This window comes from Nycticebus coucang, chromosome 6 (genome assembly GCF_027406575.1).
Source record: "Nycticebus coucang isolate mNycCou1 chromosome 6, mNycCou1.pri, whole genome shotgun sequence".
Lineage (NCBI taxonomy): Eukaryota > Metazoa > Chordata > Mammalia > Primates > Lorisidae > Nycticebus > Nycticebus coucang.
Window position 1 is genome coordinate 29,903,526 of NC_069785.1, and position 26,503 is coordinate 29,930,028.

At 50.8% G+C, this 26,503-nt stretch overlaps 4 protein-coding genes across 9 annotated transcripts; 2 read left to right on the top strand and 2 right to left on the bottom strand.

Annotated features, from left to right (window-relative positions):
* Positions 1-94: 94 nt before the first annotated feature.
* RNF31 (ring finger protein 31) lies at positions 95-12,541 on the bottom strand. 4 transcript variants are annotated; one of them, XM_053593454.1, is made up of 21 exons: positions 12,168-12,541; positions 11,935-12,081; positions 11,656-11,811; positions 11,407-11,466; positions 11,239-11,314; positions 10,829-11,009; positions 9,945-10,332; positions 9,488-9,778; positions 8,975-9,223; positions 8,688-8,873; positions 8,368-8,574; positions 5,237-5,410; positions 5,054-5,152; positions 4,882-4,971; positions 3,168-3,282; positions 2,927-3,045; positions 2,537-2,650; positions 2,317-2,374; positions 786-882; positions 331-499; positions 95-228 (listed from the first exon to the last, which is right to left on the bottom strand). In XM_053593454.1, exons 1-21 carry the CDS (start codon positions 12,354-12,356, stop codon positions 175-177), a joined length of 3,219 nt encoding a protein of 1,072 aa, XP_053449429.1. In that variant the 5' UTR covers positions 12,357-12,541; the 3' UTR covers positions 95-174. The 4 variants fall into 4 exon arrangements, 3 of the variants coding, with proteins under 3 accessions (XP_053449429.1, XP_053449428.1, XP_053449431.1); XM_053593453.1 differs by having other exon boundaries at positions 95-252; positions 12,168-12,534; XR_008380582.1 differs by lacking the exon at positions 95-228 and having other exon boundaries at positions 358-499; positions 2,240-2,374; positions 12,168-12,534.
* An 847-nt stretch (positions 12,542-13,388) lies between these two features.
* Positions 13,389-17,179, top strand: PSME2 (proteasome activator subunit 2). The gene is made up of 11 exons (XM_053593460.1): positions 13,389-13,525; positions 13,834-13,866; positions 14,268-14,330; positions 14,570-14,656; positions 14,764-14,794; positions 14,881-14,978; positions 15,557-15,625; positions 16,344-16,411; positions 16,536-16,590; positions 16,886-16,972; positions 17,055-17,179. The coding sequence occupies exons 1-11, from the start codon at positions 13,478-13,480 to the stop codon at positions 17,133-17,135; spliced, it is 720 nt and encodes a 239-aa protein (XP_053449435.1). The 5' UTR covers positions 13,389-13,477; the 3' UTR covers positions 17,136-17,179.
* A 2,230-nt stretch (positions 17,180-19,409) lies between these two features.
* EMC9 (ER membrane protein complex subunit 9) lies at positions 19,410-22,132 on the top strand. Of its 3 annotated transcripts, none has more exons than XM_053593463.1 (6): positions 19,410-19,499; positions 19,856-20,066; positions 20,203-20,279; positions 21,491-21,560; positions 21,650-21,744; positions 21,907-22,132. In XM_053593463.1, exons 2-6 carry the CDS (start codon positions 19,869-19,871, stop codon positions 22,085-22,087), a joined length of 621 nt encoding a protein of 206 aa, XP_053449438.1. In that variant the 5' UTR covers positions 19,410-19,499; positions 19,856-19,868; the 3' UTR covers positions 22,088-22,132. The 3 variants fall into 3 exon arrangements, with proteins under 3 accessions (XP_053449438.1, XP_053449437.1, XP_053449436.1); XM_053593462.1 differs by having other exon boundaries at positions 19,455-19,593; XM_053593461.1 differs by lacking the exon at positions 19,410-19,499 and adding an exon at positions 19,513-19,528.
* A 5-nt stretch (positions 22,133-22,137) lies between these two features.
* On the bottom strand, positions 22,138-25,248 carry PSME1 (proteasome activator subunit 1). The gene is made up of 11 exons (XM_053593459.1): positions 25,047-25,248; positions 24,330-24,362; positions 24,147-24,209; positions 23,935-24,045; positions 23,801-23,846; positions 23,572-23,669; positions 22,972-23,040; positions 22,824-22,891; positions 22,694-22,748; positions 22,533-22,619; positions 22,138-22,359 (listed from the first exon to the last, which is right to left on the bottom strand). Exons 1-11 carry the CDS (start codon positions 25,083-25,085, stop codon positions 22,279-22,281), a joined length of 750 nt encoding a protein of 249 aa, XP_053449434.1. The 5' UTR covers positions 25,086-25,248; the 3' UTR covers positions 22,138-22,278.
* Between the last annotated feature and the right edge of the window lie 1,255 nt (positions 25,249-26,503).

The following is a 26,503-nucleotide window of genomic DNA, read 5'->3' on the forward strand; positions in this document are numbered from 1 at the left end:
CCCTTTCACTAAAACTGTTCACCCCCCCCGCCCCCTTCCCTGGTTTCCCTAGATGGTGGGGCCAGGAAGAAGGACCACCAAGAAGCCTGCACAATAAGATGCTTCTTTATTGGTGCTGGAGCTGTTCCTGAGGGAGTCAGGCCACAGGACCCTCATCAGGACTCTTGCCCTTGGCTACTTCCTTCTGCGAGGGATACTCTGTCCCAGGGGCACTTCCTCTGTCAGCTTCTGCAGAGAGAGAAGATAATGATACTGGAAGCCTGGAGCTCAGTCTGGAACAGGTGACTTCTGGACGGTGGGGTCAGAGGCAAGGCTAGGTGAAGGCTATACCTGTAACAAGCGGGTGCGGTAGACAGGGGCATCCTCTCCAGCCAGTGGCTGGGGGCGCAAGTGCAGGTAGCGTTCAGTGGCTGTCTCCAGCTCTTCCACCTCATACAGGGTTGCTGGGTCTAGTGAGTGGGCATTGATGAGGCTCACAAGATACTCTTTGTAGTGTGCCCTGGGGAGGTAGGAGAGCAGAATACTTGTTCTTTTGTTGGCTAATATTAATTGGACACAGGGATACTCAAATAAGACTGACAAGCCCTGCCTATTATACTTACAGGTAGTGCCAATCTGTACACACCACCTGCTACCACCTATACCTGCCCTTGCCCTGAAAGCCCACTTTCTCTCACCTCTTGTGAGAGTTATTGCTCCCAGAGACCCACTTTACTGCCTGGGCATGTCCTCACCACTCCTACCCTCATGCCCAACACCAGGTTCTGTGTCCTGCCAGCACTCACTGGCAGAGGCCGGCATAGCCAGCTGGAGTTTCCTTGCCACAAGCTTCATCCCTGAGCCCATTGGGAACCTCTTTCTGTTCCATCACTCGGCAGCCACCTATGGGTGAGGGAAGAAAGGGACCTTTTGTTGGGAGGAGGCCACCGACCACAAAGCCCTAGGAAAAATGGAATATCCAGAGCAGGGAAGGCAGTCTCTAGGAAGGAGACTGAGCATAGAAATTCCTGCTCCCCTAGTGGTGGAGGGTACTTAGAGATGCCAACAGCAGATCAACTCTGACACAGAAGCAGGAACCTTGTTGTCCTTCCTTTCTCAAAGCCGGCTTTTTACTCATCAACACATATTCCCTTGAGATAGCTCTTTTGGTTGTTATTTAGCTCTTGCATGGTTAACCTATTTTCTGAAGGTCTTACCTTTATTTATTTATTTATTTTGAAACAGAGTCTCATTTTGTCACTCTCAGTAGAGTGTGGTGGTGTCACAGCTCACAGCAACCTCAAACTCTTGGGCTTAAGCAATTCTCTTGCCTCAGCCTCCCAAGTAGCTGGAACTACAGGTGCCTGCCACAACCCAAGCTATTTTTTTGTTCTAATTGTCATTGTTGTTTAGCTAGACGAGGCTGGGTTCGAACCCACCAGCCTCGGTGCATGTGTCCGGTGCTGTAACCACTGTGCTATGGGTACCAAGTTTCTCCCCTCTATTTTTTTGAGACGGAATCTCACTCAGTCGCCCTGGGTAGAGTGCTGTGGCATCATAGCTCACAGCAACCTCAAACTCTTAGGCTCAAGTGATCCTCTTACCTCAGCCTCCTAAGTAGCTGGGACTACAGGAGTCCACCACAACACCCAGCTAGTTTTTCTATTTTTAGTAGAGATGGGGTCTCACTCTTGCTCAGGCTGGTCTTGAACTCCTGAGCTCAAGCAATCCACCTCCCTTGGCTTCCCAGAGTGCTAGGATTATAGGTGTGAGCCATCTTACCTCTATTTTCTTAAAAATAATTTTTAAAAAACTTAAAGACTACAGCACCTGGTATTCCCAGGCTGTCTTTCATTCAAGTACTAACAAGGCCCCTAGCTTAGCTCATGAAATTGCATGAACATGAGATCAGGTGCATTCTGGGTGGTATGGTCACAGACCATGGATTGTTAAGAAGTAGGTGAGCCCACTTTTTAACAATCCATTAGAGCCCATGTATAACACCTTTCTGATGCCCTCGTGGAATCTAAAACAGTTCCCTGCAGCTAACAGGTCTCCTTAAATATCACTCAACTAATTAATGAATCATTATCATTTGGGAATGGGAAAAAAAAGTTATGGGCTTCATGGGTGCCAGGTGTTTCAATGATGTCTAATATAAACTAGCTCAGCTACAAGGTGCATATTACCCTATTTTATAGAGAAAGGCCCATGGAGGTCAACAAACTTGTCCAAGGGCACACACCAAGTGATCCCATACCCAAGGCTCTCCTTTCATTACACAGTGGGAGTCCAGCACACCATCTCCTCTTGTCAAAGGCTTGTTCCAACACTCACCTCCAGGGACTGCCCGGGCCCCAGCTGGAGGCTCTGTATTAAACATGACGTTATTGTCCTGAGGAAGAACAGACAGATGGGCATTATGTTCCCTTTAATACTAGTCCTGCCGCATTTCCCAGCATATGGCCTTTTCCATTCTTGCCCCCAACCCCCACCCCGGGCCCAGGCTTCCTCTCCTGGGCAACCTGCAAACCCAGCGGGGCTGGCCACCTCTGACCTGTAGCAGCTTTTGGAGCCGGGGAGCAGTCCAGTCCCGCAGGTAGAAGAGGCAGTCTCGAGGGTGATGGCCATGAAGGGACTTTTTCACCCTACAGTTAGGGTCTGGACATTTCTGGCAGAAACCCAGATGGGAGAGGGAAGTTGGAGACTGTTGAGGTCCTGGCCTCTCAAGAACCCCTAAATGAAGGGTGTAAGGGTAGGGGGAGATGGAGACACTGGAGGGTCTGGAGCGAGCAAAGGGGGAGAGGGGACAGAGAGAGGTACTTTATATCCCACTGACCTCCTCTTCTCTTCCCCGAGGCTGCTCCTCAATGGCCTTTGCCCCTCAAAACACAAGGGTAGGCCCCTCCCTATCCTACTAGCCCTTCCAGCCCTTCCTCATCCTTACATTCTTGGCATAAAAGGCATTGTAGCAGCCACTGCAGAACTGGTGGCGGCACTGGGTGCAGTGAAAGTGCATGCAGCCTCCTCGGGCCAGTGCGTATGAGAACTTGCATTTGGGGCAATCTGCAAGGGACAGGAAGTCAGGACTGGGGCTGCAGGTCACCACTGCAACTCAAGGCCCTCACAAAGAGAGCCACTGGCAAAGATAGACTACTGAGCAAACACACCAAGTGGGGCAGCCTTACCAATGCCATTTTCCTGAAGATACATTGCCAGGCCTTGGGCCTGGTATTCTGGGTCGTTGTTTCGTTTCCAGTTCTGGAAATCCTCACAGCTCCGACCTCGGTGCTGCTCTTCCCACTGCCAGAGGGAAAGTAGGGAAGCTCCATCCCAGGCCTTGGCCTTTCTTGCTGGCTCCTCCACACATACCCAGTGGTCCCTTCCCTAGTTCAGTTTGTTGTTGCCATCTGCCATTTGCTCAGACCCTAAACTAAGAGGCTATCCCTGGTTCTTTCATTTCCTTATACTACCCCATATTCATTAGCAAGTCTTTTTTTTTTTTTTTTTGAGATAGTCTCACTTTGTCGCCCTGATACAGTGCCATGACATCACAGCTCACAACAACCTCAGACTCTTGGGCTAAAGTGATTCTCCTGCTTTACCCTCTTGAGAAGCTGGGACTACAGGTGCCCACTGCAATGCCCAGCTACTTTTAGAGACCAGGTCTTACTCTAGCTCAGGCTGGTCTCGAACTCATGAGCTTAGGTGATTTGCCCACCTTCGCCTCCCAGAGTGCTGGGATTAAAGCAAGTCTTATTTCCACCACCTAGGCCCATCTCAACCCTGTGCCCCTTCTGCTACCACCTTACTCCAGGCCATCTTCAGAACTTGCCTTAGTTACTTGTCTCTCTGCTTCCCATTCCTACTCGCTTACCACACATTTTCCTCACTGCAGCTGAGAGGCCTTCAAAAGTATAAGCCAGGTAGATAGCTTGAACAGTATTTGGGGTGGTCTAGTTTTGAGGTTTGGGGTTGGGGTTGGGGTTTCAGGTGTTCACTTCATTAGTATGTTTTACAATGTAGATGAAATTTTTTTGGTATCACACATTAAACTTCTTAAAGATAAATGAGGTAATATTACCCCTTGCTTTGTCTCTCTTGGCCTTCAGGGCTCCCCTGATGTGGCAGCTGGTTCCTCTCTGACTGCTTGCCACCTTTACCCTTGCTCTCTAGGCTCCAGACACATAGCACTTTTTGCTGACTTTGGCCTTTCCATGTTTTGTTCTGTCCCAAACACTATTTGTATGACTGGCTTCTTAACTTGCAGGCCTGAGCTTAAATTAAACCATTTTAGAAAAGACTTGTCTGACCTCTTTACCCTAAATAAGACTATTCTGTTATTCTTTTTTTTTTGTAGAGACAAAGTCTCACTTTATGGCCCTCGGTAGAGTGCCGTGGCTTCACACAGCTCACAGCAACCTCCAACTCCAGGGCTTAGGCGATTCTCTTGTCTCAGCCTCCTGAGTAGCTGGGACTATAGGCGCCCACCACGACACCTGGCTATGTTTTGTTGTTGTTGTTGCAGTTTGGCTGGGGCCGGGTATGAACCCGCCACCCTCAGCATATGGGGCCGGCGCCCTACCCGCTGAGCTACAGGTGCCGCCCTATTCTGTTATTCTTTATCTCGGATTCATTTTTGTTTTCTTCGTGGAACTTCTGCCTATGTACAATTAGTTTTTCCCTCCTTCCCTCACTTTCTTTCTTTCCTTCCTCTCTCCCTTCTCTTTCCTTTCTCTCCTTTCTTCCTCCCTCACCTTCTCTTCTTCCCTTTGTCCCTGTATCTGTCTGCCTGACTATAGCCCATGTCTATTTTGCTCTCCAATACACAAGCTCCCTTGAGTCTAACACAGTATCTGCAGTAGCTCATCAAGTATTTTTGAAAGTAAGACTGTGTCTCACCTGGCGCTTGCAGCGCACACAGAAGGTCTGGCGACACTGGGGACATGTTGCTTCCAGCTGCTCACGCTCATATATGAAGCCAAAGGAGCACTGTAAGTGCAAGAGCATAGCTTTATAGCTATCTGGGGCCTAGCTCTCCTCCATATTCAGCTCCTCTGGGCAGGCCAGTTACCTGGGCACACCACAAGAACTTGGGGTCCCGCATCAGCACACCCTCAGTCAGCTTCTTATGGAACAATGCATAGGCATCTGGCTCTAGGCTCTCCCGAAGCTGAGGTTAGGATGCAAAGGCAGTGAGTAGGTAAGGTTCCTGTTCAAAGCCCAGGGCATCTGAGTCCTAGGGACTATGTAGTACCTGGATGTCAAGGGTGGAGAAGTAGGGGAGTAACTGTGTGTCATCAGTGAGGTCAGGGCGGCCACAGGCAGGGCACACCATGTCTGTTATATGCTTCTCCTTCAAAGCGATGGTGAAGTGCTGGCGGAAGCAGTCAGGACAGATGGTGCACTCACAGGAAGTCAGGGCCTGCATCTAAAGGGTAAGGGATAGGAGAGGAAGGGGTCAGAAGCCACAGCTGCCAGCCTGGGGAAGGAGCAGTAGCCAAGTGTCCACTGAGAAACCAGGGTCTGACTAACAACTAGGCAAAGACAGCAACCTCAAGTGCCAGCAGGGTGCTTAAACTTCTGAAGACAGTCAGGTTGAGAAAAGTAGGCAATGGCAAAACCTACTGTAAACACAAAATGCCTCTAAAGGCATTCACATTCAATTAAAAACATACAAAACAGGGCGGTGCCTGTGGCTCAGTCGGTAAGGCGCCGGCCCCATATACCGAGGGTGGCGGGTTCAAACCCGGCCACGGCCAAACTGCAACCAAAAAATAGCCGGGTGTTGTGGCGGGCGCCTGTAGTCCCAGCTGCTTGGGAGGCTGAGGCAAGAGAATCGCTTAAGCCCAGGAGTTGGAGATTGCTGTGAGCTGTGTGAGGCCACGGCACTCTACCGAGGGCCATAAAGTGAGACTCTGTCTCTACAAAAAAAACAAACAAACAAAAAAAAAATGTACAAAACATACAAATAGCATCCTTGAAATGACAAACCTATAGAAATGGAAAACAGATTAGTGGTTGCCAGATGACAGGGAATGGAGGCAAGGAGAGTATAACCACAAAGGGTAGCATGAAAGTCTATGTCACCCTCAGTAGACTGCCAGGGTGTCACAGCTCACCGCAACCTTAAACTCTTGGGCTTAAGTGATTCTCTTGCCTCAGCCTCCCAAGTACTTCCTGGGACTACAGGCGCCCGCCACAACGCCTGGCTATTTGTTTGTTGCAGTTGTCATTGTTGCTTTAGCTGGCCTGGGATAGGTTCGAACCTGCCAGGCTCAGTGTATGTGGCTGGCGCCCTACCCACTTAGCTACGGTGCCGCCAAGAGTTCTTTTGTCGTGATGAAACAATCTGTATCTTCATTATGGTGAGGGTTACATGAATCTATACGTGAGACAGAATTGAACAGAACCACGCACACTCATCCATGTAAAAAATGAACAAGTTCTGCAACATAGGTGGGTGTGGTGGCTCATGCCTATAATCCCAGCACCCTGAGAGGCCAAGGTGGGTGGATTGCCTGAGCTCAGGAATTCAAGACCAGCCTGAGCAAGAGTGAGACCCCATCTCTACTAAAAACAGAAAAACAAGCCAGGAGTGGTAGTGCATGCTTGTAGTCCCAGCTACTTGGGAGGCTCAGACAAGAGGATCACTTGAGCCTAAGAGTTTGAGGTTACTGTGAGCTATGATGTCACAGCTCTACTGATGGTGACAAAGTAAGACTCTATCTAAAAAAAAAGATCTGGAAAAAAAAAAAAAGATCTGCATAGCTAACATTGTAACCATGCCTAATTCTGTTTTTTTTTTTTGAGACAGAGTCTCACTTTGTTGCCCTTAGCAGAGTGCTGTGGTGTCATAGCTCTCAGCAATCTCAAACTCTTAGGCTCAAGCAATTCTCTTGCCTCAGCCTCCCGAGTAGCTGGGACTACAGACAATGCCTGGCTAGTTTTAGAGATAAGGTCTCGCTCTGGCTCAGACTGGTCTCAAACCTGTGAGCTACGACAATCCACCCACCTTGGCCTCCCAGAGTGCTAGGATAACAGATGTGAGCTACCCCGACAAGCCTTAATTCTTGGCTTTGATACTATACTATAATTATATGTCTGTTACCACTGGGGGAAGGTGAGGGAAGAGTATATACAAAGACTTTCCCATAAATCTACAACTATTTAAAAAACAAAATAATTGTTTTTATTCAAAACAAAATACGACACATACAAAGTCAGCCTAACTAAATCAAACTATATTTAGCCAAAGACTGCCACTTCTGACCTAGAGTAAGTTGGCATTCAGGAGATATCAGGAGCTTATCCCCACCAAATGGGTATTTGATGGTATCAAAGAATTACTGTTAATTATTTTTTGGTGTGACAATAGCATTGTGGGTACATTTTCTTTTTTTAATTGAGACAAGAGTCTCATTTTGTTGCCCTCAGTAGAGTGCCATGGTGTCATAGCTTACAGCAACCTCAAACTCTTGGGCTTAAGCGATACTCTTGCCTCAGCCTCCCAAATAGCTGGGATTACAGGCACCTGCCACAACACCCAGTGATTTTTTTGTTTTTAGTAGGTCGGGGTTGTGTTCGAACCCACCAGCCCTGGTGCATGTGGCCAGTGCCCTACCCAATGAGCTAAGGGTGCCGCTGTGGTTACATTTTCAAAGAGTTTTATGACTGGGCACAGTGGCTCATGCCTGTAATCATAGCATTCTGGGAAGTCAAGGAAGTAGGCTCTCTTGAGCTCAGGAATTAGACCTTGAGCAAAAGCAAGATCCCAACTCTATTAAAAATAGAAAAATCAGCTGGGCGTTGTGGCAGTTGCCTATAATACCAAGTATGTGGGAGGCTGAGGCAGGGGGATCTCTTGAGCCCAGTAGTTTGAGATTGCTGTGAGCTCGGCTGATAACATGGCCCTCTAGCCTAGGCACCAGAGTGAGACTGTCTCAAAATAAAGAAAAAAATTGAAATGAGTATTATCTTTTAGAGATACGGACTGAAATATTTGCAGATAAACTATGATGCCTGAGATTTGTTTCAAATAATCTTCTGTGTATATAAGAGAAATAAAGATTGGCCTTATGTTGATTATTGCTAAAGATTGGTGATGAATATATTGGCAGTTGGGGGGGGGATGCAGGTAGTAAGGGAATCTGTTACACAGAGAACTATAATTTTCCTTACTATGTTTGAAAATTTCCATAATAGAACATTAAAAAAAAAAACAAACAAACAGAGAGGGTAGCTTGTTTCTGCCCTCCCCTTCCCAGAAGACTTCAGGGGTACTTGGGCAACTGCAGAGCAGAGGACAGGAGCAGAGACAGGGACCAGGGTGGGGTTCCAAAGGGAATGAGGTCATTCTAGGACAAGATACAGTAGGGAGGGGCTTACTCGATTGTGAGGCAGGGTCCAGCCACACACGGCACACTCCTGGGCAAGCAAGCGGCGGAGGAAGGCCCGGTCCTGGCTGTGCTTCACAGCTTCTACCACATCCCCCAACTCATAGTTCCTGGGTGTCTCCTGCAGCAGTGACAGCGCCAGCTCTGCACGGCCCCAGCTGGGGAGTGCATAGACTGCCAAAAGCCGTCTGACCAGGCTCTGCAATGTGATTTAGATGGAGGTGGGAGAAGTGGCTGTCAGAGCCCAGGGACTTCCCCCTTCCCTCCTGCTCCTCTAGGTGGGTTCCTAGGCTCCTCGCCTCCTCTCAGCACCTGCTTATCTGGTCCATCCCAGGAGGGGATGGGCTCAGGACCACCGTCCCAGAGGCGCTGACGGAAGGGCTCTAAGCGCTGGCGCTGTAGCTCTGTCAGGGCCCGTGCCACATCACCACCATGCTGGAACAATGCCTGGAGAGATCCCTCCTCAGGCCCAAAGCCCAGGGACTGGAGCTCCTGTACCTGCAGTTGCGAGTGGAGAGAGGGAATGAAGAGAAATTTAAGAAAAGGAGAATGCAAGAGACTGACTCTCAACTCTGTCCCACCTCCAGCACAGGTGATACCTTCCTACGCCGGGCCCTCACACACTCTTCCACAGCTTCATCAAGGTTGCCATGACGATCCAGCCAGGCTTTTCGGGCTTCTTGACAGGAAAAGGCACCCAGCCCAGGATCCTGCTGTCCAGCCAGCTCAGCCACCATCTCCAGCACGTAGGGAAGCTCTGAACGCAACCACTGCAGGGGCACCTCAGTGCCTGAGTACTGCAGAGCCGAGAAGACCTCCTCTGGACAAGCACCTGCAGCTTCCCCTTCCTAAGGCACAGTCCCACCCATCAGGGCCATCAAGAGGGGCACCCTCCACCCGCCCTCAGCCTGAACCAAGATGCTAACACTAGACTAGCTAGGTTCAGACATGGACCATGTGACCAGTGCATAAAATGGCTAATTGTCATGTGGGAAGTGTTCATAAAGGACAGCTGCTGCTACCAGTGACAAGTTTTATAAGAATTCTTAACTGACTGCAAAATCTTTCCCCCCACCGGCTCAGCCCCACCTCATTCCAAGTTGAATCCTCACCCGGATCATGATCACTAGTTGTAGACCTTCCTCCCTCATCTTGTCTTGGCGCTGCCTCTCAGGGTCTCCACAGGAATTGGGCAGGGGGGCACTGAAGTGTCCTGGGGGCCCAGGCTTGGGGAGTCCCTTTTCCACAGAGCTGGCGTGGAAGCGGGTGGCATGCTGGACTGGGATGGGGCTGCTGGTCCGGTTGCACATAACACACACCCAGCCAGGGCCCGAGTTGCAGAAGGTACAATGAATACAGTACCAGACTTGAGTCTGGGCAGAAGACAGCAAAGTATCCCTTTGCTGGGAAAGCAGAGAGAATTATCCCATTGACTGGTTGGCTGAGGTTTAGGATGGAAATATTAAGATGTGGAGCTGGGGGAATTAAAGGAAAATGGGGGACGGGAAAGCAGAGAATGGCCTGAGGTAACACATCAATGAAGATCTGAGAAGGCCAGGAACAGGTTACCTGAAAGGGTTGCAGGCAAATCCCAGCATCCTGGGAATCCACCACCAAGCTGGGAGGCTGGGCCAGCCGAGGTCGCTCACAAACAGCGCATAGCACAGCCGCTGCTTCATTCTCAAAGGTACAGCTTTGGCAGGCCCACTGACCCCGGGCAAGCTCAGGTTCTAGGCCCCCTGTTCCTTGGGGACCCTCGATCCTCAGCCCCAACCCTTTACAGCCTCGGGGCCGATCACAGGCCACACAAAGTACTGCCCGAGGTTCATTTAGCATGGCACAGGCAGCACAGTGCCAGGGCAAACGAGCACTTGCAGGATCAGGGGAAGAAAGAGAGCTATCTCCCAGGGCCAGCAGGGAGGTTGACTGGGGCCGTGGTTGGGCTGAGGCAGGTACACTGTAACAGAAAAGCAGATATTGGCCTGTTGAGTAGACCAGGTGCCTGGGTCCCTTTCCTCTGAGCATTCCTCATTTCCTATGTACTGGCACATGGCACTGGCCCTTGCACATCTTGTTGTCTCTGTCTCAAACACTCTCATACCCATAGCTTGTGCAATATTTAAATGAAAACTTAACATTCACTTCTTCTGGGTAGCTATACCTTATACATGTATAGGGCCTGACCCATACTGGGTACTGAAACTCCTGCCAACTAATTGAGCTGATTCTTCAGAGTAGGTTGCATTTACCTACTACCTATTTGCATACCACAATAATCTATCTTATTGTGACTGCTACTTGTTTGATGTATTTATGTCTAACTCCTTTAGGGCTGTGACTGGCTGCTTGTCTTCTATTAAATAGTCTTTAGCACAGAACTTAGCACACAGTAGATAATCAAGTAACCTTAAAGTTCAAAATTTCATTCTCACCCAGAAGAGAAAACATCTCACCTGGGGCTCCGGTGGGTGGCATGGACTAGGGTTCCAGGCAAGGTCTGGCGGAGGTGATGAGCACGGGATGGATGTCCATGGAACAAGTGGTCACAGGCTGGGCACAAGGCCTGTTTACAGGATGGGCAGTGCAGTGTGCCTGGGGCAGAACCACAGAGGAAGCAGGGACCAGGAGTGGAGCCTGGAGGACAGGAAAGAACAAAACATCTTTCTAAAAAGACCAGGTTACACCTAAATCTGCTATGGATGGAGGCAAATCACAAGACTACTTTTGAAAATGTCTGAACCTAATAAACAATTTTAATCTCTTTTAAAAAACAAAGTAAGATAACCAAGAACACAGAGGAGGCTCCCAAATTTCCATCAATATAGACTACTACTTCTCACCCTCCCCCAAGTAGGACCAATACCTGGGACAGACGGTGTGGTGAGGGGGCCAGGAGCAATCTCTTTCAGTAGGGGTTCAAACTCTGAAAGCTGTAGCATCTGTGGAGGAAAGGGCAGGGTAAGGGTAGGGGCCCACAGAATCCAGTGATTCCTCTTCCCTTTATTCATCAGCTCCTTTCCGCCTTCCTTACATCATCTTCCACCTTGTCTTCCAGCAGCTGTTCCAGTGCCTGCTGTTTTGGATGAGTATTCTGCAAAACAGATAAAAAGGGTTTCTACTTAGAGCCCTGGAATAAGGCTTTCCCTCTAAACCCTTGCATCTTACCATTCACAGAGAAAAGAACAGTACTAAGAATTCCTGGAATGCTCATTATTCAGCAGCACAGAGGTCCTCTCCCCAACCCTGGTCTGTAAGTCGTCAGGACTAAGGAACATCTCACCTGCAGTAACAGGCTGAGTTCTGTCCGAAGCAGCAGTACTTCCAGTGTGACTGTAGCAACCTGGTGCTCATCTGGCTCCTCCTGCCCTTCGGGAAAACTCAACCCATCTGGCTGCTCCTCCGTGTAGCCATACAACCGTAACACATCCCGGCCCCCCTACCAAAAATTCACAACCAATCACCGCCTAGCAGTGCGGAAGGTGGGAAGGTCCCCTTCCCATTCAGCACAGCCTCAGGCCATACGTAGCCCACCCTTTACCATAAGACTCAGGGGTTTCACCTGCACGGCATCCACTGTGCTGCGAAAGACAGGATTATTAAACTTAACCCCGCGCCAGTACCGGGGCCGCTGAGGGCTGAGGAGGTTGCGGCCGTATTTCTCCAGGATGTTCAGGGCAGTGGACAGGGTGTTGAGGTAGTTTCGGGGCTGAGAGAAGTCAGAGAGCAGAGATTTGTGAACGTGGCCTGGGCCTGAGGCCCTATGTCCCCCTTCCAAGCAGGGCCGGGCCTCACCTCCCCATGGGCGTTGCAGCGGACCAGGCGTGAGGCGTCCAGCTGGAGGTAGCGGGCGGCTGGCGGCAGGGAGGTGGCCAGTAGCGGTCGGAGCTGCTCCAGGGAAAAAGCCTGCCCGGAATCCCTCCTCAGGGCAATCGCCAGCTCCTCGCGAGCTGCCAGGAAGGCCCGCTCTTCCTCCCCCGTCATCCTCAGGAGTAAGCCCCAGCCTCGCTGCCCGCCAGGACCCAGTGAAGGCTGCACGCGGCCCTCCCGCCGCCCCTACCGCCTGGTGCCGGGCTTTAAGGCCTCACAGGGTACGCGCAGCTGCCGCAAGCCACTCTGTCCACGGTCACTCTTCAGCCCCCAGTCCAGCGCCAGGATTAGCCGGGAACAGGAAGTACCAGGAAAGAGGGAGGGACTGCGACCCGGTTTCAGAGGAACGGGAGGGACTTAAGGTTAAGAAAGGGAGGGTGTCCGAAAGCTAGGGGCGTGGCCAATAAGGCGGTTCCAACCAATGAGGAAGTAAATGGCCCCTGCCTCCTCCCTCAGCGTGTCCCGGCGTTTTCCCCTCAGGCAAGAGCTCTTCCCGGAACACCCCCCAGTTAAAAATTATAAATAGCGCTTTCCCAAGCCTTCCTCCGCCCCTTCCGGATGGCCCCAGGCGCGGGGTGAATCTCTCCGGCTCAAAGCCCTCCAGTCTCTGTCGGGACCAGTCTGCCATGCTCCGATCCTCATCGGGAAAGTCTCACCCGGCCAGGGAACTGACTCTGGCCATCCCTCCGCCCACTCAAGCTAGTCCTGCCCCCTCTCCGTCTGTCCCGAGGCCGAGGAACTCCTCCCCGCCAGCTCTCTTCCACTTCATGCTAAGCATTTCTTCCCTCCAGGGGCTCCCCTTACTACCTCTCCCACTCGCTCTGATCCCTCTTTGTTCCTCTTCCCAGTCCAGCCTTCTCGGGGAAGCCCCACCAAGGGATATCCCTTTCCCCATTCTCCCAACCCTGGACTTCCCTCGGTCCTCGATGCAAGTCCCGCCCTCTCGCCGAGGGACAGCCCCGGTTCCAGTCCCAGTTGTCCCACTCATCCTAACCCCTCCCTCCGACAGCCCCTGGGCATTCGACTCAGCCAGTATCGCCTCTCCTAGTGGCTACTGGCTGGGAATGGCTGAGGGGCTACCTACTGTTTGCAGCTTGCTAGGAAGGGGAGGGGGGAGGGGAAAAAGAAAAAGGAAGAAGAAACGGGGCGGGGTTGAGGGGGGCGGGCCTGGCCCTGGGGAGTGAAAGCGAAAGCCTGGGCGCCTAGCCGGAGACCGATCTAGCAACTGGAGCAGCATGGCCAAGTCTTGTGGAGTGCGCCCGAGTGGGGAGGCCCTCAAGCAGGTAACGGGGAACTGGAGGCCAGAAAAGGTCTGGGAAACCCTCCTGGATGGAGGCCAAGCTGGATCCTTCTCGGGGGATGGGGGGACCAAGACTGTGCCAGAAAACTCCCCCAACTGCTCCTTAGTGCTTTCACTTCAGCCTGGGGATTCCCAGATTGCTGCACTCTAACCAATCTCTACACTGGGTAGGAGCTTTGAGGGAAGACTGGCTTGTGGAGGAAAGGCTTGAGCCACAGTTGGAGGGCACTTGGTTGGCATGGGTGCCAACTCAGACCCTTAACCAACATCCGGGTACTGCTCTCTGTGTAGGTGGATGTCTTCAGGCAAAATCTTTTCCAGGAGGTAAGTCACTGTGGATTCAAGTGATTTGATTCAGAATCTTAGACCTATACTTAAGGGTCACAACCTCCAAGCCTACCATACACTTTGGCCCTGTTTCCCTTAACAAGCCTTTACCCAAGGTGAGCTCCTAATTACCGATCTACCTTTAAATGGCGCCTCTTTGGAATCTTTCCCCTTCTGGCTCGGAGGGAAAAGCCATGGCCCTTAAAGCAGGAATATCACAGTCCTAACCTTTGTTCTGCCACTTACCAGCTTGGGCAAGTCCCTTCATATTCAGAGCTTCAGTCTTCTCATTTTTAAGTCTTGGACTCCGTGATTTACAAGGGCCCTTCCAATGCTACTTCTCAGACATCTCCCTGAATGTCTTCTGTGATTCCCCACCCTTGCAATCTATCCCACAGGCTGAGGAGTTTCTCTACAGATTCTTGCCACAGAAAATCATATACCTGAACCAGCTTTTGCAAGTGAGTAGTGTGTGCTCCTTCTGCTCCATCCTATGTCCTCTCGCCCCCTCACTCACCCTTTCTAGCTAACAACAGGGCTCAGCACATGGAGAACAGTTGTGAATGGTGGATTGGGAACATTAGTATGGTGTGAGCCCTGGGCCCATGTTGGAAGGCAGAGGGCAGGGATGTGGAGGGAAGGCTATGACTCAGGGTGAAGGGAAGAGGCTGGGAAGCCCTTAACAGTGAGCTCTGTGCAGGATGACTCCCTCAATGTGGCTGACCTCACCTCCCTCCGGGCCCCACTGGATATCCCCATTCCAGACCCCCCACCCAAGGATGATGAGGTGAGGTACTGGGGAGGGGGGCAGGGCTTGGATTATAAATCCAATGGGGATGATGACCCTTCCACCTCTACAACTTTTCTAAAGTTCTTTTTCCCTCTTTGTCTTAGATGGAAACAGATAAGCAGGAGAAGAAAGAAGGTAAGGAAGAAAGGGGTGACTAGGGAAGGAGAAATGACACATTAACTGCTGGATAAGAAAGGGCCTGAATCCCCTCTTTTTGACAGTCCCTAAATGTGGATTTCTCCCTGGGAATGAGAAAGTCTTATCCCTGCTTGCCCTGGTTAAGCCAGAAGTCTGGACTCTCAAAGAGAAGTGCATTTTGGTAAGGCTGGAAACTGGGGGAAGTGGAAAGAAAAGACAAACAAGCAGGGCCCTGGTCTCCTTCAGAGATACGAATCCTTTATTCAGAGCCTAGTCCTGAAAAAGGAAACTTTCTTCTGTGCTTTGGGTTTAGATCTTTGTTCTCATCATTCTGTTAGACCTCTGGTATCACAATGGTACCCCTGAGATCAGAGACTATACTGTATTTGCCTCTATAACTTCAGACCCTACTGCCATAAAGATATATAGTGGAGGAGATATGATAATAGTGAGTTGGTTTAAAAGCATGGACCCTAGAAAAGACTACTAGGTAAGTGATAAAATCCTGATTCTGTCACTTACACAGATGATAACCTACTTTAAGTCACTTAGATGGTCTGTGACTCAGTTTTTCATCTGTTAAATGGGTACAAGAATATATATCAAGGAAAGTTACTATGATAATTGAGATAAATAATACATAGCACAGTGCCAGGTACATAATAGGTATTCAGTGAAATATAGCTGTTATTAGGAAGTGGCAGTAATAAGAACCCAGCAGGTTTGTTGAATGATCTTATGAGATATCTCTTAATATAGGTGATTACATGGATCCAGCACCTGATCCCTAAGATTGAGGATGGAAATGATTTTGGGGTAGCAATCCAGGTAAGAAAAGGGTGACTGATGTTAGGTGTGGTTGCTGACACCTGTAATCCCCACACTTAGAGAAGACAAGGCAGGAGGATTGCTTGAGGCCAGAAGTTTGAGACCAGCCTTTGCAAGATAGTGAAACCCCATCTCTATAAAAAAGACTGTTTTTAATTAGCCAGGCATGGGCTGGGCACCTGTAGCTTAGTGGTTAGGGCACCGGCCATATGCTTTGGGGCTGGTGGGTTCGAACCCGGCCCAGGTCTGCTAAACACACACACACACACACAAAAGTAGCCAGGCGTTCAGCTAATTGGGAGTCTGAGGCAAAAGAATTGCTTGAGCTTAAGAGTTTGAGATTGCTGAGATTGCTGTGAGCTATGATACCACAGTACTCTACTGAGGGCGACAAAGTGAAACTGTCTTAATTAAAAAAAAAAAAATTAGCCAGGCATGGTGGCAGGCCTCTATAGGTTCTTAAGCAGGAGGATCACTGAGTCCAAGAGCTCAAAGCTATGCCACTGCACTCCAATCTGGGAGACAGAGCTAGACCCTGTCTCTAAAAAAGAAAAGAAAAGAAAAGAAACAAAAGGGAGGGATAACTGAGGATACTGAGAGTGGAGAGAGATTGGGGAGTTAGAGATAGGAGCTAGACATGAGCTTGGAGGAAAGAGAGAGATAGTGAGTGAAAGAGGGAGGAAATGAAGTGTTTTCTTTGCTGCTCATTCCACTGCAGGAGAAGGTGCTGGAGAGGGTTAATGCAGTCAAGACCAAAGTGGAAGGCTTCCAGACAACCATTTCCAAGTGAGGGAAACTGGAAAATCAACATGGGGGGCTGGCTATAAGAGCCATTTCTTTGTGTGAAGGGTCTGAGGGAATACATCTCTCTGAACACTCATTCCTTTGTTATTCCCCTTGCTTCTGGCAGGTACTTCTCAGAACGTGGGGATGCTGTGGCTAAGGCCTCCAAGGAGACCCATGTAGTAAGTGGATAGCACACCAGCCTTTTGCCTAGAGGTGGGATGAGTGGGAGGGAAAAAAGTTCCTTATTTTGTAAGACTTTCCAATGTGGAGAATATGAAGCCAAAATTGTTACCTAGAAAAACTGATTTGGGGTTTTACAACCTTGATGCCTTTTCCTGCTTAATTACTTGGAATCTCATTCCTTGGTGCTGCAAAGGGGCTTATCCTCGAGTTAACCTATCTCCTATATAAGGAAACCAGACTAAGATCCCAAGCTCCTTTGGGGCTTATTCAGCTTTGTCTCCCATATCCCAGATGGATTACCGAGCCTTGGTGCACGAGCGAGATGAGGCAGTGTATGGGGAGCTTAGGGCCATGGTGCTGGGCCTGAGGGCCTTCTATGTGAGTATGCAGTAAGCCCTTAAGGGAGTGGTTTGAGGGGGAGAGGCCATAACCTGACTTTTGCTCTCTGGCCTTTTCCCAGGCTGAGCTCTATCATATCATCATCAGCAACCTGGAGAAAATTATCAATCCAAAGGGTGAAGAGAAGCCATCTATGTACTGAATCCAGGGTTAGAAGGAAAATAAATGACCTATACTTTGTGTGGATTACTTCTGGTGCTTGCTATTCATTCAAAAAGCATTTATTGAGTGCCACCTTCGTCCAAGCACTGAAGGTGAATATGGTGGTGAGGAGGGATGGGTGTGCCAGGAAGACAAAGATGAATTAGATGCCCATCCTGGTTTTAAGAGGTCCAACTAAGGAATAGGGTGGGAATTGTTACATGCCATGACAGCCATGTAGATAATCAATATTTTGGAATTTCACGAGATTTTTATTGGTGGTCTCCTGAATTCTTGGTGAGAGGTGGTATTTTGGCAGAGTCCTTATGGAGGACTCGGGAGTCCTCAGGAGTAATAAGGCTTTAGCTGGTGGGCTATCCTCTACCAGGAGAGTGAGATTTCACTAGGAGGATTATGGATGAATGGTTTGACTCCTTCTCAAGGGCTGGGTGGTAGGGTAAATGCACCAAAAGCATTGTGGGAAGGATGAATCTGTAAGGTTTTTATTTGTTTTTTGTCCTTTTTCCCCTGTCCAGTCAATCATCCTCTTTATCTCTGCCTTTCAGGATACAGGCCAGGGCAGGTGATAGAGACAAGGGTTTCTCCCCTGTGGTCTTTGCTATATATAAACTCCATGTGATTGTTATTTGATTAAGGGCCTTATCCTGTTTAATATGAGATAAGAATTTTTGCCCCTATTGACATGGAAAAAGAACTGAAGAAGAAGGATTTGTTGCCTGGCACTTGACAGTTTAGATGCCTGTCCCCATACATACTTTATTTAATTGTTAAAAGACCATGGGTATCAGATAGTAAATTAAAGAAATCAAGGGCCAGATAACGTGCAGCCTCAAAGGTAGCACTGCTCATGACAGAGGAGAGCGATCTAAAGATCCACTCATAGCTTGGCACCAGTAGCACAGGGGTTAAGGCGCTGGCCACATGCACTGAGGCTGACAGGTTTGAACCCTGTCTGGGGCAGCTAAACAATGACAACTGCCAACAAAAAAATAGCCGGGGGTTCTGGTGGGTGACTGTAGTCACAGCTACTTGGGAGGCTGAGGCAATAGAATCGCTTAAGCCCAAGAGTTTGAGGTTGCTGTGATCTGGGACACCATAGCACTCTGTCGAGGGCTATATAGTGAGACTGTCTCAAAAAAAAAATCCATTTCATTAAAAGGACAAGGCAGTCTGTTTTGTCCCCTGTCCCCAGTGCTTCAGGACACTAGACTGCCAGAATGCTGGGAGAGCTCCATGCTCAGCCCTCTACAGGGCCTCTGGGGGTGGGTCACACAGGAATAGGCAAAGCCAACTCTCAATCAAGAATGAAAGTGGGCTCGGGGCCTGTGGCTCAAGCTGCTGAGGCGTCAGCCATATACGCCTGAGCCGACGGGTTCAAATCCAGCCTGGCCCGCCAAACAACAATGACAGCTACAACCAAAAAATAGCCAGGTGTTGTGGCAGGTGCCTGTAGGGCATCAGAGGCAGGAGAATCGCTTAAGCCCAGGAGTTGGAGGTTGCTGTGAGCTGTGATGCCAGGACACTCTACCCAGGGCAACAGCTTGAGGCTCTGTCTTCAAAAAAAAAAAAAAGAATGAAAGTGGAGGGGTGGGGCCCATCACGGTGGCTAACACCTGAAATCCCAGCACTTTGGAAAACCGAGATGGGCAGATTGTGAGCTCCTGAGTTCAAGACCAGCCTGAGCTAGAGGACACCCCATCTCTAAAAGCTGGGCGTTGTGGTGGGCGCCTGCAGTCTCAGCTACTCGAGAGGCTGAGGCAAGAGAATTGCTTGAGCCCAAGAGTTAGAGGTTGCTGTGAGCCATAACATCACAGCACTCTACGGGGGCAACAAAGTGAGACTCTGTCTCAAAAAAAAAAAAAAAAATGAAAGTGAGGTAGCTTGGCTCGGTGCCTGTGAGCACAGTGGTTAGGGCGCCAGCCACATACACCAAGGGTGGCAGTTCGAACCTGGCCCAGGCCTGCTAAATAATAATGACATATGCCACAAAAAATACCCGGGCGTGTGGCAGGAGCCTGTAGTCCCAGCTGCTTGGAAGGCTGAGGCAAGAGAATCGCTTAAGCCCAAGAGTTGAAGGTTGCTGTGAGCTGTGACTCTACAGCACTCTACCAAGGGCTACATAGTGCGACTCTGTCTCAAAAAAAAAATAAATAAATAAAATAAAATAAATAATAAAAATAAAAAAGTAAATGAGGTAGCCTAGCCAATAAGAGAGCGGGCATTTTTTATTTTCCTTGCAGGTGTAGGTTCTTTCCAGTTCGTGGGAAATAAAGAAGGGGCAAGCGGTGGATGCGGCCGCTGATGGGAGAAAATGAGAACCTTTAGACCTATCAAGGAGCACTGTGTAGGCGGGACTCCAGGAGACGTCCTACAGTCCGTAGCCGGCTCTGGGTGCCCCTGACAGCCGTGGATCTGCGGCTGCCCGATTGGGGGCGGGGGTAGGAGGGGCTCGGTACCGGGGGCTGCAATCAGAACTTCCTACTGGGCTGGGCCTGGGAAGGGCTCTGGGACCTCGGTCTTCCGGAGCCGGCAGATCGCCTTCGGACCGAGTTAGCGTCGCCGCCGAACCTGAGGCGGCACCGGGAAGGACAAAGAGGGCGCCCCAGCGCTGTAGGGAGCTTCACAAACGCCAGCCGGGAACCGGCTCGCCTGAGCGGGGTGGGGAACCGGCACTAATCGGGCTTGCTGCTTCCCGGACAGGCCCCGCCTCGCCATGGGGGAAGTGGAGATCTCTGCCCGGGCCTACGTGAAGATGTGCCTGCATGCCGCCCGATACCCACACGCGGCGGTCAACGGACTGTTGCTGGCGCCGGCGCCGCGGTCCGGAGGATGCCTGTGCCTCACCGATTGTGTGCCCCTCTTCCACAGTCACCTGGCCCTGTCCGTCATGTTGGAGGTCGCCCTCAACCAGGTGCCTCCGATGAACGCCCACTCCCAACCCCCTTAACACCTCTAGCCCAAAGTCCATCCCCAGACCCTTGGCAGCAGTGCGCACCCACAAGGCCAGCAGCACGATTTAGTTACTGACGGCCCCTTTCCCACGACAGGTGGATGTGTGGGGTACACAGGCCGGTCTGGTGGTGGCTGGGTACTACCATGCCAATGCAGCTCTGGACGACCAGAGGTGAGTGGGGTAGCCAGAGGCAGAAGGCAAAGGATTATGTCAGGCGGAAGTGGGAGAGGGGAGGCACTCAAGAGAACCAAGGTCATTCCTTTCATCTTTCCTCTGTCAAACTCCTAGGAGTAGGGGATGTACACCAGGCACTATGCTGGGTACTGGAATGAGGAAAAACAAAAATTAATAAAACAGCTCTGTTGTGGAAGGTGCGGGGGTGATGAGGACAACTGTATATCAAGGACAGGTGGATCTTGCTTTAATTGAGTGTCCCTCAAGTGCTGAAAGAACATGACAGCCCAACCAGCAATTTTATCTTTTTTTTTTTTTGAGACAGAATTTCACTTTGTCGCCCTGCCATGGCGTCATAGCTACAGCAGCCTCAAACTCTTAGGCTCAAATGATTCTCTTGCCTCAGTCTCCCAAGTAACTGGGACCTCAGGCCTGCCACAATGCCTGGCTATTTTTAGAGACCGGGTCTTGTTCTTGCTCAGGCTGTTCTTGAACCTGTGAGCTCAGGCAATCCACCTGCCTTGGCCTCCCAGAGTGCTAGGATTACAGGCATGAGCCACTGTGCCCGGCCTAACCAGCAATTTTAAAAATAGGGAAATTTCTTTATACATAATTATGTGTATGTGTTATGTACATAAATTTTGTATATAGAAAGATACTTCTGTGTATTAACCTTATATATGAATCAAGTTAGAAATAGTTTTGTAATTTGCTTCCCCTCCTCAGTTAATAAATGTTTGCCATCGTTCCCTTTCCACACCAAAAGCTGCCTTCCCTAATACCTATAGAGTTTGAGTATAGATGTGTATCATAAGTTATTTAATGCCTAAACATTGAGACGATTAAACATTGAGACGATTTTCAACTTTTTATTAAGGATACTGTCCTGTTACAGTAAATTCTTTGTAAGTGGAACTTCTGGGTCAGCATATACGTAGTATAGCTTCAATTTGGATGGTTATGCCAAATTGCCCTCCAAAAAGACCACCTTTCATTTCCACTCTCACCAGCAGTGCCTGAACATGTTTCCCACAACACTCAAGCATCAAGCAGTCGTACATCAAGCGTCCAGCAGGCCTGACCCCCCAGGCCAACTACAGGGAAAGGCCACAGTTGCACCCACATCTATGAGACCTGGGAGACCCAGCTCAGATGGATGGGTTTTATCCACAGTTGGCTCCTCACTCCTCTGATCTTCTTCTACACAGCCCTGGGTCCCTGGCCTTGAAAATCGCTGGACGAATTGCAGAATTCTTCCCTGACGCAGTGCTTATTATGGTGAGGCTTGGGTTTGAGGGTGGGGAGGTGGAGAATAAGTAGGGAGGGGGATCCTTGAGACTTTCACCTACCCTTCTTTGTCTACCCAGTTGGATAATCAGAAACTGGTGCCTCAGCCTCGTGTGCCTCCAGTCATTGTGCTGGAGAACCAAGGTCTCTGCTGGGTCCCCAAGGATAAGAACTTGTGAGTACCCCCTTTCCTCCACCTCTTCTTGAATGCCCAAGGCTCCTGGGCCTTCTCTGTCCTTGGTTCTACCCCAAGGGTCTTTCTTCAGACCCAACCTCTGTCAATATATGCTTGTACCCATTGCCTCCTGTTTGACCTCTATGGGGGTTACTATTTCAGAGTGATGTGGAGGGACTGGGAGGAGTCCCGACAGATGGTGGGAGCACTACTGGAGGGCCAGGCATACCAGCATCTTGTGGACTTTGACTGTCACCTTGATGACATCCGACAGGACTGGACCAACCAACAGCTCAACACCCAAATCACCCAGTGGGTTGGTCCCACCAATGGAAACGCCTGAGCCAGGGCTAGAGGTGTCAGGATCCAATAAAGAGACTTCAACTGATAGGCCACAGTGTGACTATATTTATTGTGCTTGGGAGGCAAGGTGAGGGAAAAACCTCAATAAGAGAAAGGTAGGGGAAAATCTGGAGTCCCTGGCAAAAATTAAGAACGTCTATGCTGTACCCATCACAGAATTAGAGGGAGCTCTCAATAGATCATTCCCTTTGTTTCTCCCCTGGGCTTCTTGAGCTTCTCAAAGTTCTTCAGGATGATGTCATATAACACAGCCTACAAGACCAGGGAGGAGTAGGGGTCAGCCTCAGGGCCCCAGAGGCTCTGAGCCCCATTTCTAGCCTTGTGGAGAGACTGAGCTTTGTCACCCTTCACCCTCAACCTGCAGTGTCAAGGAATGGGTGGCCTGGGAAAGCTGGCTCTGCCCACCCCTGCCCATGTCTCCTCACATAAGTGTTGCGGATCTCCATGACCATCAGCCGGATGTCTCGGTACTCTGCCTCATCTAGCTCATGTACCAGCTGCCGATAATCACCCTGTGGGAAACTTGGGTCAGGCGTGACTTCACATGTGTCTTTTCCCTGTGCACCCTAACCTGGGTCTCACCTACCACATGGGGCTGCTTGGCTGCTTTGGCCACTGCATCACCTCGCTCAGAGAAATACCTATGGGAAGTAGAAGTGTACATGGAGTGGGTGAAGTAGGAGGAAACCGGAGTGTGCAAGTGGGTAAGTACTCACTTAGAGATTTGAGTGTGGAAGCCTTCTAGCTTGGTGTGGAGGCTGGTCATGAGTTCAAACACCTTCTCCTGGGGAAAGAAAGCAAGGGGGAAAAGTGGAAGGAAGCACAGACTAGAAAGGAAGGCAGGGGAGTGGGGTGTGGTCTCACCTGGACAGCCACTCCAAAATTGTTCCCATCCTCAATCCGAGGTATCTGCAGCTGCAACCAGGTGGTGACCTGGGGGGAGGGAATGGCATCAAAGCTGCATCAACCCTTCACCCAATTCCCAGGTTTCTATCCTCCCTTGCTTCCCTGCCCACAATGGGTGGAGGTATGCCAGGTCCATCCCCAGCCCCAGGGTCTAGACTTCTGGTTCCACTTGCTGTGTTTTCTTTTTTTTTTTTTTTTTTGTAGAGACAGAGTCTCACTTTCTGGCCCTCGGTAGAGTGCCGTGGCCTCACACAGCTCACAGCAACCTCCAACTCCTGGGCTTAAGCGATTCTCTTGCCTCAGCCTCCCGAGTAGCTGGGACTACAGGCGCCCGCCACAACGCCCGGCTATTTTTTGGTTGCAGTTTGGCCAGGGCCGGGTTTGAACCCGCCACCCTCGGTATATGGGGCCAGCGCCTTACCGACTGAGCCACAGGCACTGCCCCACTTGCTGTGTTTTCTCTTGCTAAGACCTGGCAAGTGTTATACTCTAACTAGCAGAGACCAAGAGGACAAAGAGTTTGACCTAAAACCTTAGGGTTCAGGTGGGAGGCCTCACCAAGTTGAGCTGCTCAATGACATCCTTAATCTCAGGCTTTAAGCGCTGCAGGAGGACCACAATCTTTTCATTGCAGTTCACTGGGCCACAGGGAGGACCTAGAGAGTAGGCCAGTCACATGATTGAGCCTGTGTGAGAGGTGCAGAAGGGAAAGGAGAAAGGACTCCCTAGAGAGGAGCTTCTGTGCGGTGGGACTGAAGTTTCTTCCCACCATAGTGGTTTCAAGTACCTTTGTCTTCATCTTCCCCTTTCTTCTTTTCATCTTTGTCTTCCTTCTATAGGGAGAGAAGGGTTCATGGGCGTCAGGACTAAGGCTGATTTTCCCCATGGTTGGATCCCTCCTTCCAGGTCTTCCCTGCTTGCCTCCTGGTGTTTTTTCCGCTCTTCCTTCTCTTTCTCCTTAACTGGATCAGGCACTGGGATGTCTAATGGGGCCTTCAGATTGCTTAAGTTGGCTTCATTGAGAGCTGGCTCCTGGTGTAGGGTGGGAGGAGGACAGATGCTGAGGGTGTTCTTCTCACCTCCTCATTCTTAAGTCCCCCCAAACTCTCCAACTCCCTGCCCAGCCCCAGTACCTTTAAAAATGCATCCAAATCAGAAATCTTCTTGGGGAAATAGCTCCCGAGGAGGTTCTCTGTCTGTGTGAGGTGGAGGTGAAGGAAGATGGGGTCAGAACCAAAGACCCTTCCTAGGCAGTGAGGCAGGGCTGAGCAGTAAGAGTTGGGTTGGGGTGTGGGTACTGACGGGGCAGGTCTTACCTTGGTACAAAGGTCTTCACGAAACACATCCACCTGTGGGGCACAGGCAATCCTTCAGAACCCTGGCTTTAAGGCCAGTTCATTTGAGGACAGTTCCCTTAGGGTGGTGTTGGGCCTGGCCTGGGGGAAAGGGTGGAGTAAGATCCCCCTAAGGCCAGGCCTAAAGAAAGTAAGAGGAATCCTTGTGAGGGTGGTTGGGGTAATGTTAGAGTGGATCTCTGCAGCCTGCATCTGGGGAAGGAGCAGTTGATCCTCCTGGAGCAGGATTTGGAGGATGATTACATTTCCGGCCTTGAAGGGCCAATGGCTCATGTGAGAACGGATCTCTGGGGTCTCCTGGGCTGTGTGAGGAGATATGTGGATGTACAACCCTCTGCGGGTGAGGCAGGGACGGTGCGAACCCCGGGAGCCTCCTGAGGAAAAGGCCACGAGGTGGCAGGGGCAGGTCCCGCACTGGGTCTGTGTGTGGCCCAGCCCGGGGCCAGCGGACTTCCCCTACACGCCAGGTCTTCGCTTCACCTCACCCCACTGAACCACAGCCGCCGCGCCTTTCCTAGCAGGCAGCCCCAGCCGGTCTCCCGAGGAGCAGGTGCTCCCAGCACACAGGCTCGGTTGACTGACCCCGCTCAGGCCAGGGTCTGGGGGCGGGTCAGAGAGCCCCTCAGTCTCTCCGAGCCACGCCTCTCCTGGGCCCTGCCTAGAACCCGCAGTGCTCACCTTGGCTTGGGCCTCAGGCTGGACCCTGAGCATGGCCATGGCCTGGACAGGGGTCCTAGCGCCGCGCGAAGAGCGAAGACTGGGCACGGGGAAGGGAAAGCGAAAGCAGCGTTCTCAGCGCGCACCGCCTTCCTGGGGAGCTAGGAGTGGAGGTCTGCAGGAGGCGGAGCCCACTAGCGGGGGAGGAGCTGAGCCGCGGCCTCTGGGAGCTGGAGAGGCGCGTTTGCTCTAGCCCCCGCCCCTTGAACCTACCCGCTGCCTGCACGCCTCAGCCCTGCTCTCGACTCCGCTTACTGCCTCCGCCCCTCCCCCTGCCTCCCTGCGCTCGGCGCTCCCCGCCCACGCCCATCTCTGCAGTCTCCACCATCCACCTCCTGCCTCCCATCTCCCCGCCTCTAGCTCCCCTCTGACTCCTCACTGGTTCTCTTCTTTCCCTTCTCTGCCTGGGATAGTGATAATCCTTACTTGGGGCTTTCCTGTCTTTCGTCAGAGATGATCAAGACCTGGCCTCTTTCCTACCTGTACCAGCGTGGGCTCCTGGCTCCATGGGCGTCCATGGCCTGTGCAGCAACACTCAAAGCTGGCATCATCCCTATCCAAGCCCCAATAAGCTCTCTCCTGGACCCCTGCTGCGGACTCCATTCTTCTATTATTTAATCCGCTCTTACGGAGTAGGGGGTTCATGCTTATGCTTCTTCCTTAAAATCCTTTCTTAGTTTTCTGTTGTCCTTATAATGAAATTCAAAGGTTTTTTTTTTCTTCTGGGCCTGCCTGGTATCTGTCTCCCCTGCAAGTTCACTTCCTAGTGCTTTCCCTCTCTTTCATTACACTTGCAAAAACCTGGGCTTTCATTTGTTTCTCAAAGGTGTGAGGTTCATTCCTGCCTCGGGGGCCTTTGCTCTGCTAATCGATTTGTCTTAACTCCCTTCCTGAGTGGAGTTACTAGGTTTTCAGCTCAAATGTCACCTCTTTAGAGAGAACTGTCTCCATCTTTTTTGTAGAGAGTCCCACCCTATGCCCCTGAGCAGAGTGCAGTGGGCGTGGTAACTCACTGCAACCTCAGACTTGGGCTGTGGTCATCCCGCTGCTTCAGCCTCCGGAAGCTGCTGGGATTACAGGCGCTCGCCACGGCGCCCGGCTGGATTTTTCCAATTTTTTCGTGAGTCGGGGTTTCACTGTCGCTTGGGCGAGTCTCGAACTCCTGAGCTCAAGCAATTCTCCCTCCTCAGCCTCCCACAGTGTTGGGATTACAGGCGCGAGCCACCGCGCCCGGCATTGTTTTTTTTTTTTTTTTTTGAGACGGAGTCTCACTTTATCTCCCTCATTAGAGTGCCTTGGTGTCATAGCTCACAGTAACCTCGAATTCTTGGGCTCAAGAGATCCTCTTGCCTCAGCCTCCCTAGTAGCTGGGATTACAAGCCCTGGACACAACGCCCAGCTATTTTTTAGAGACGGGG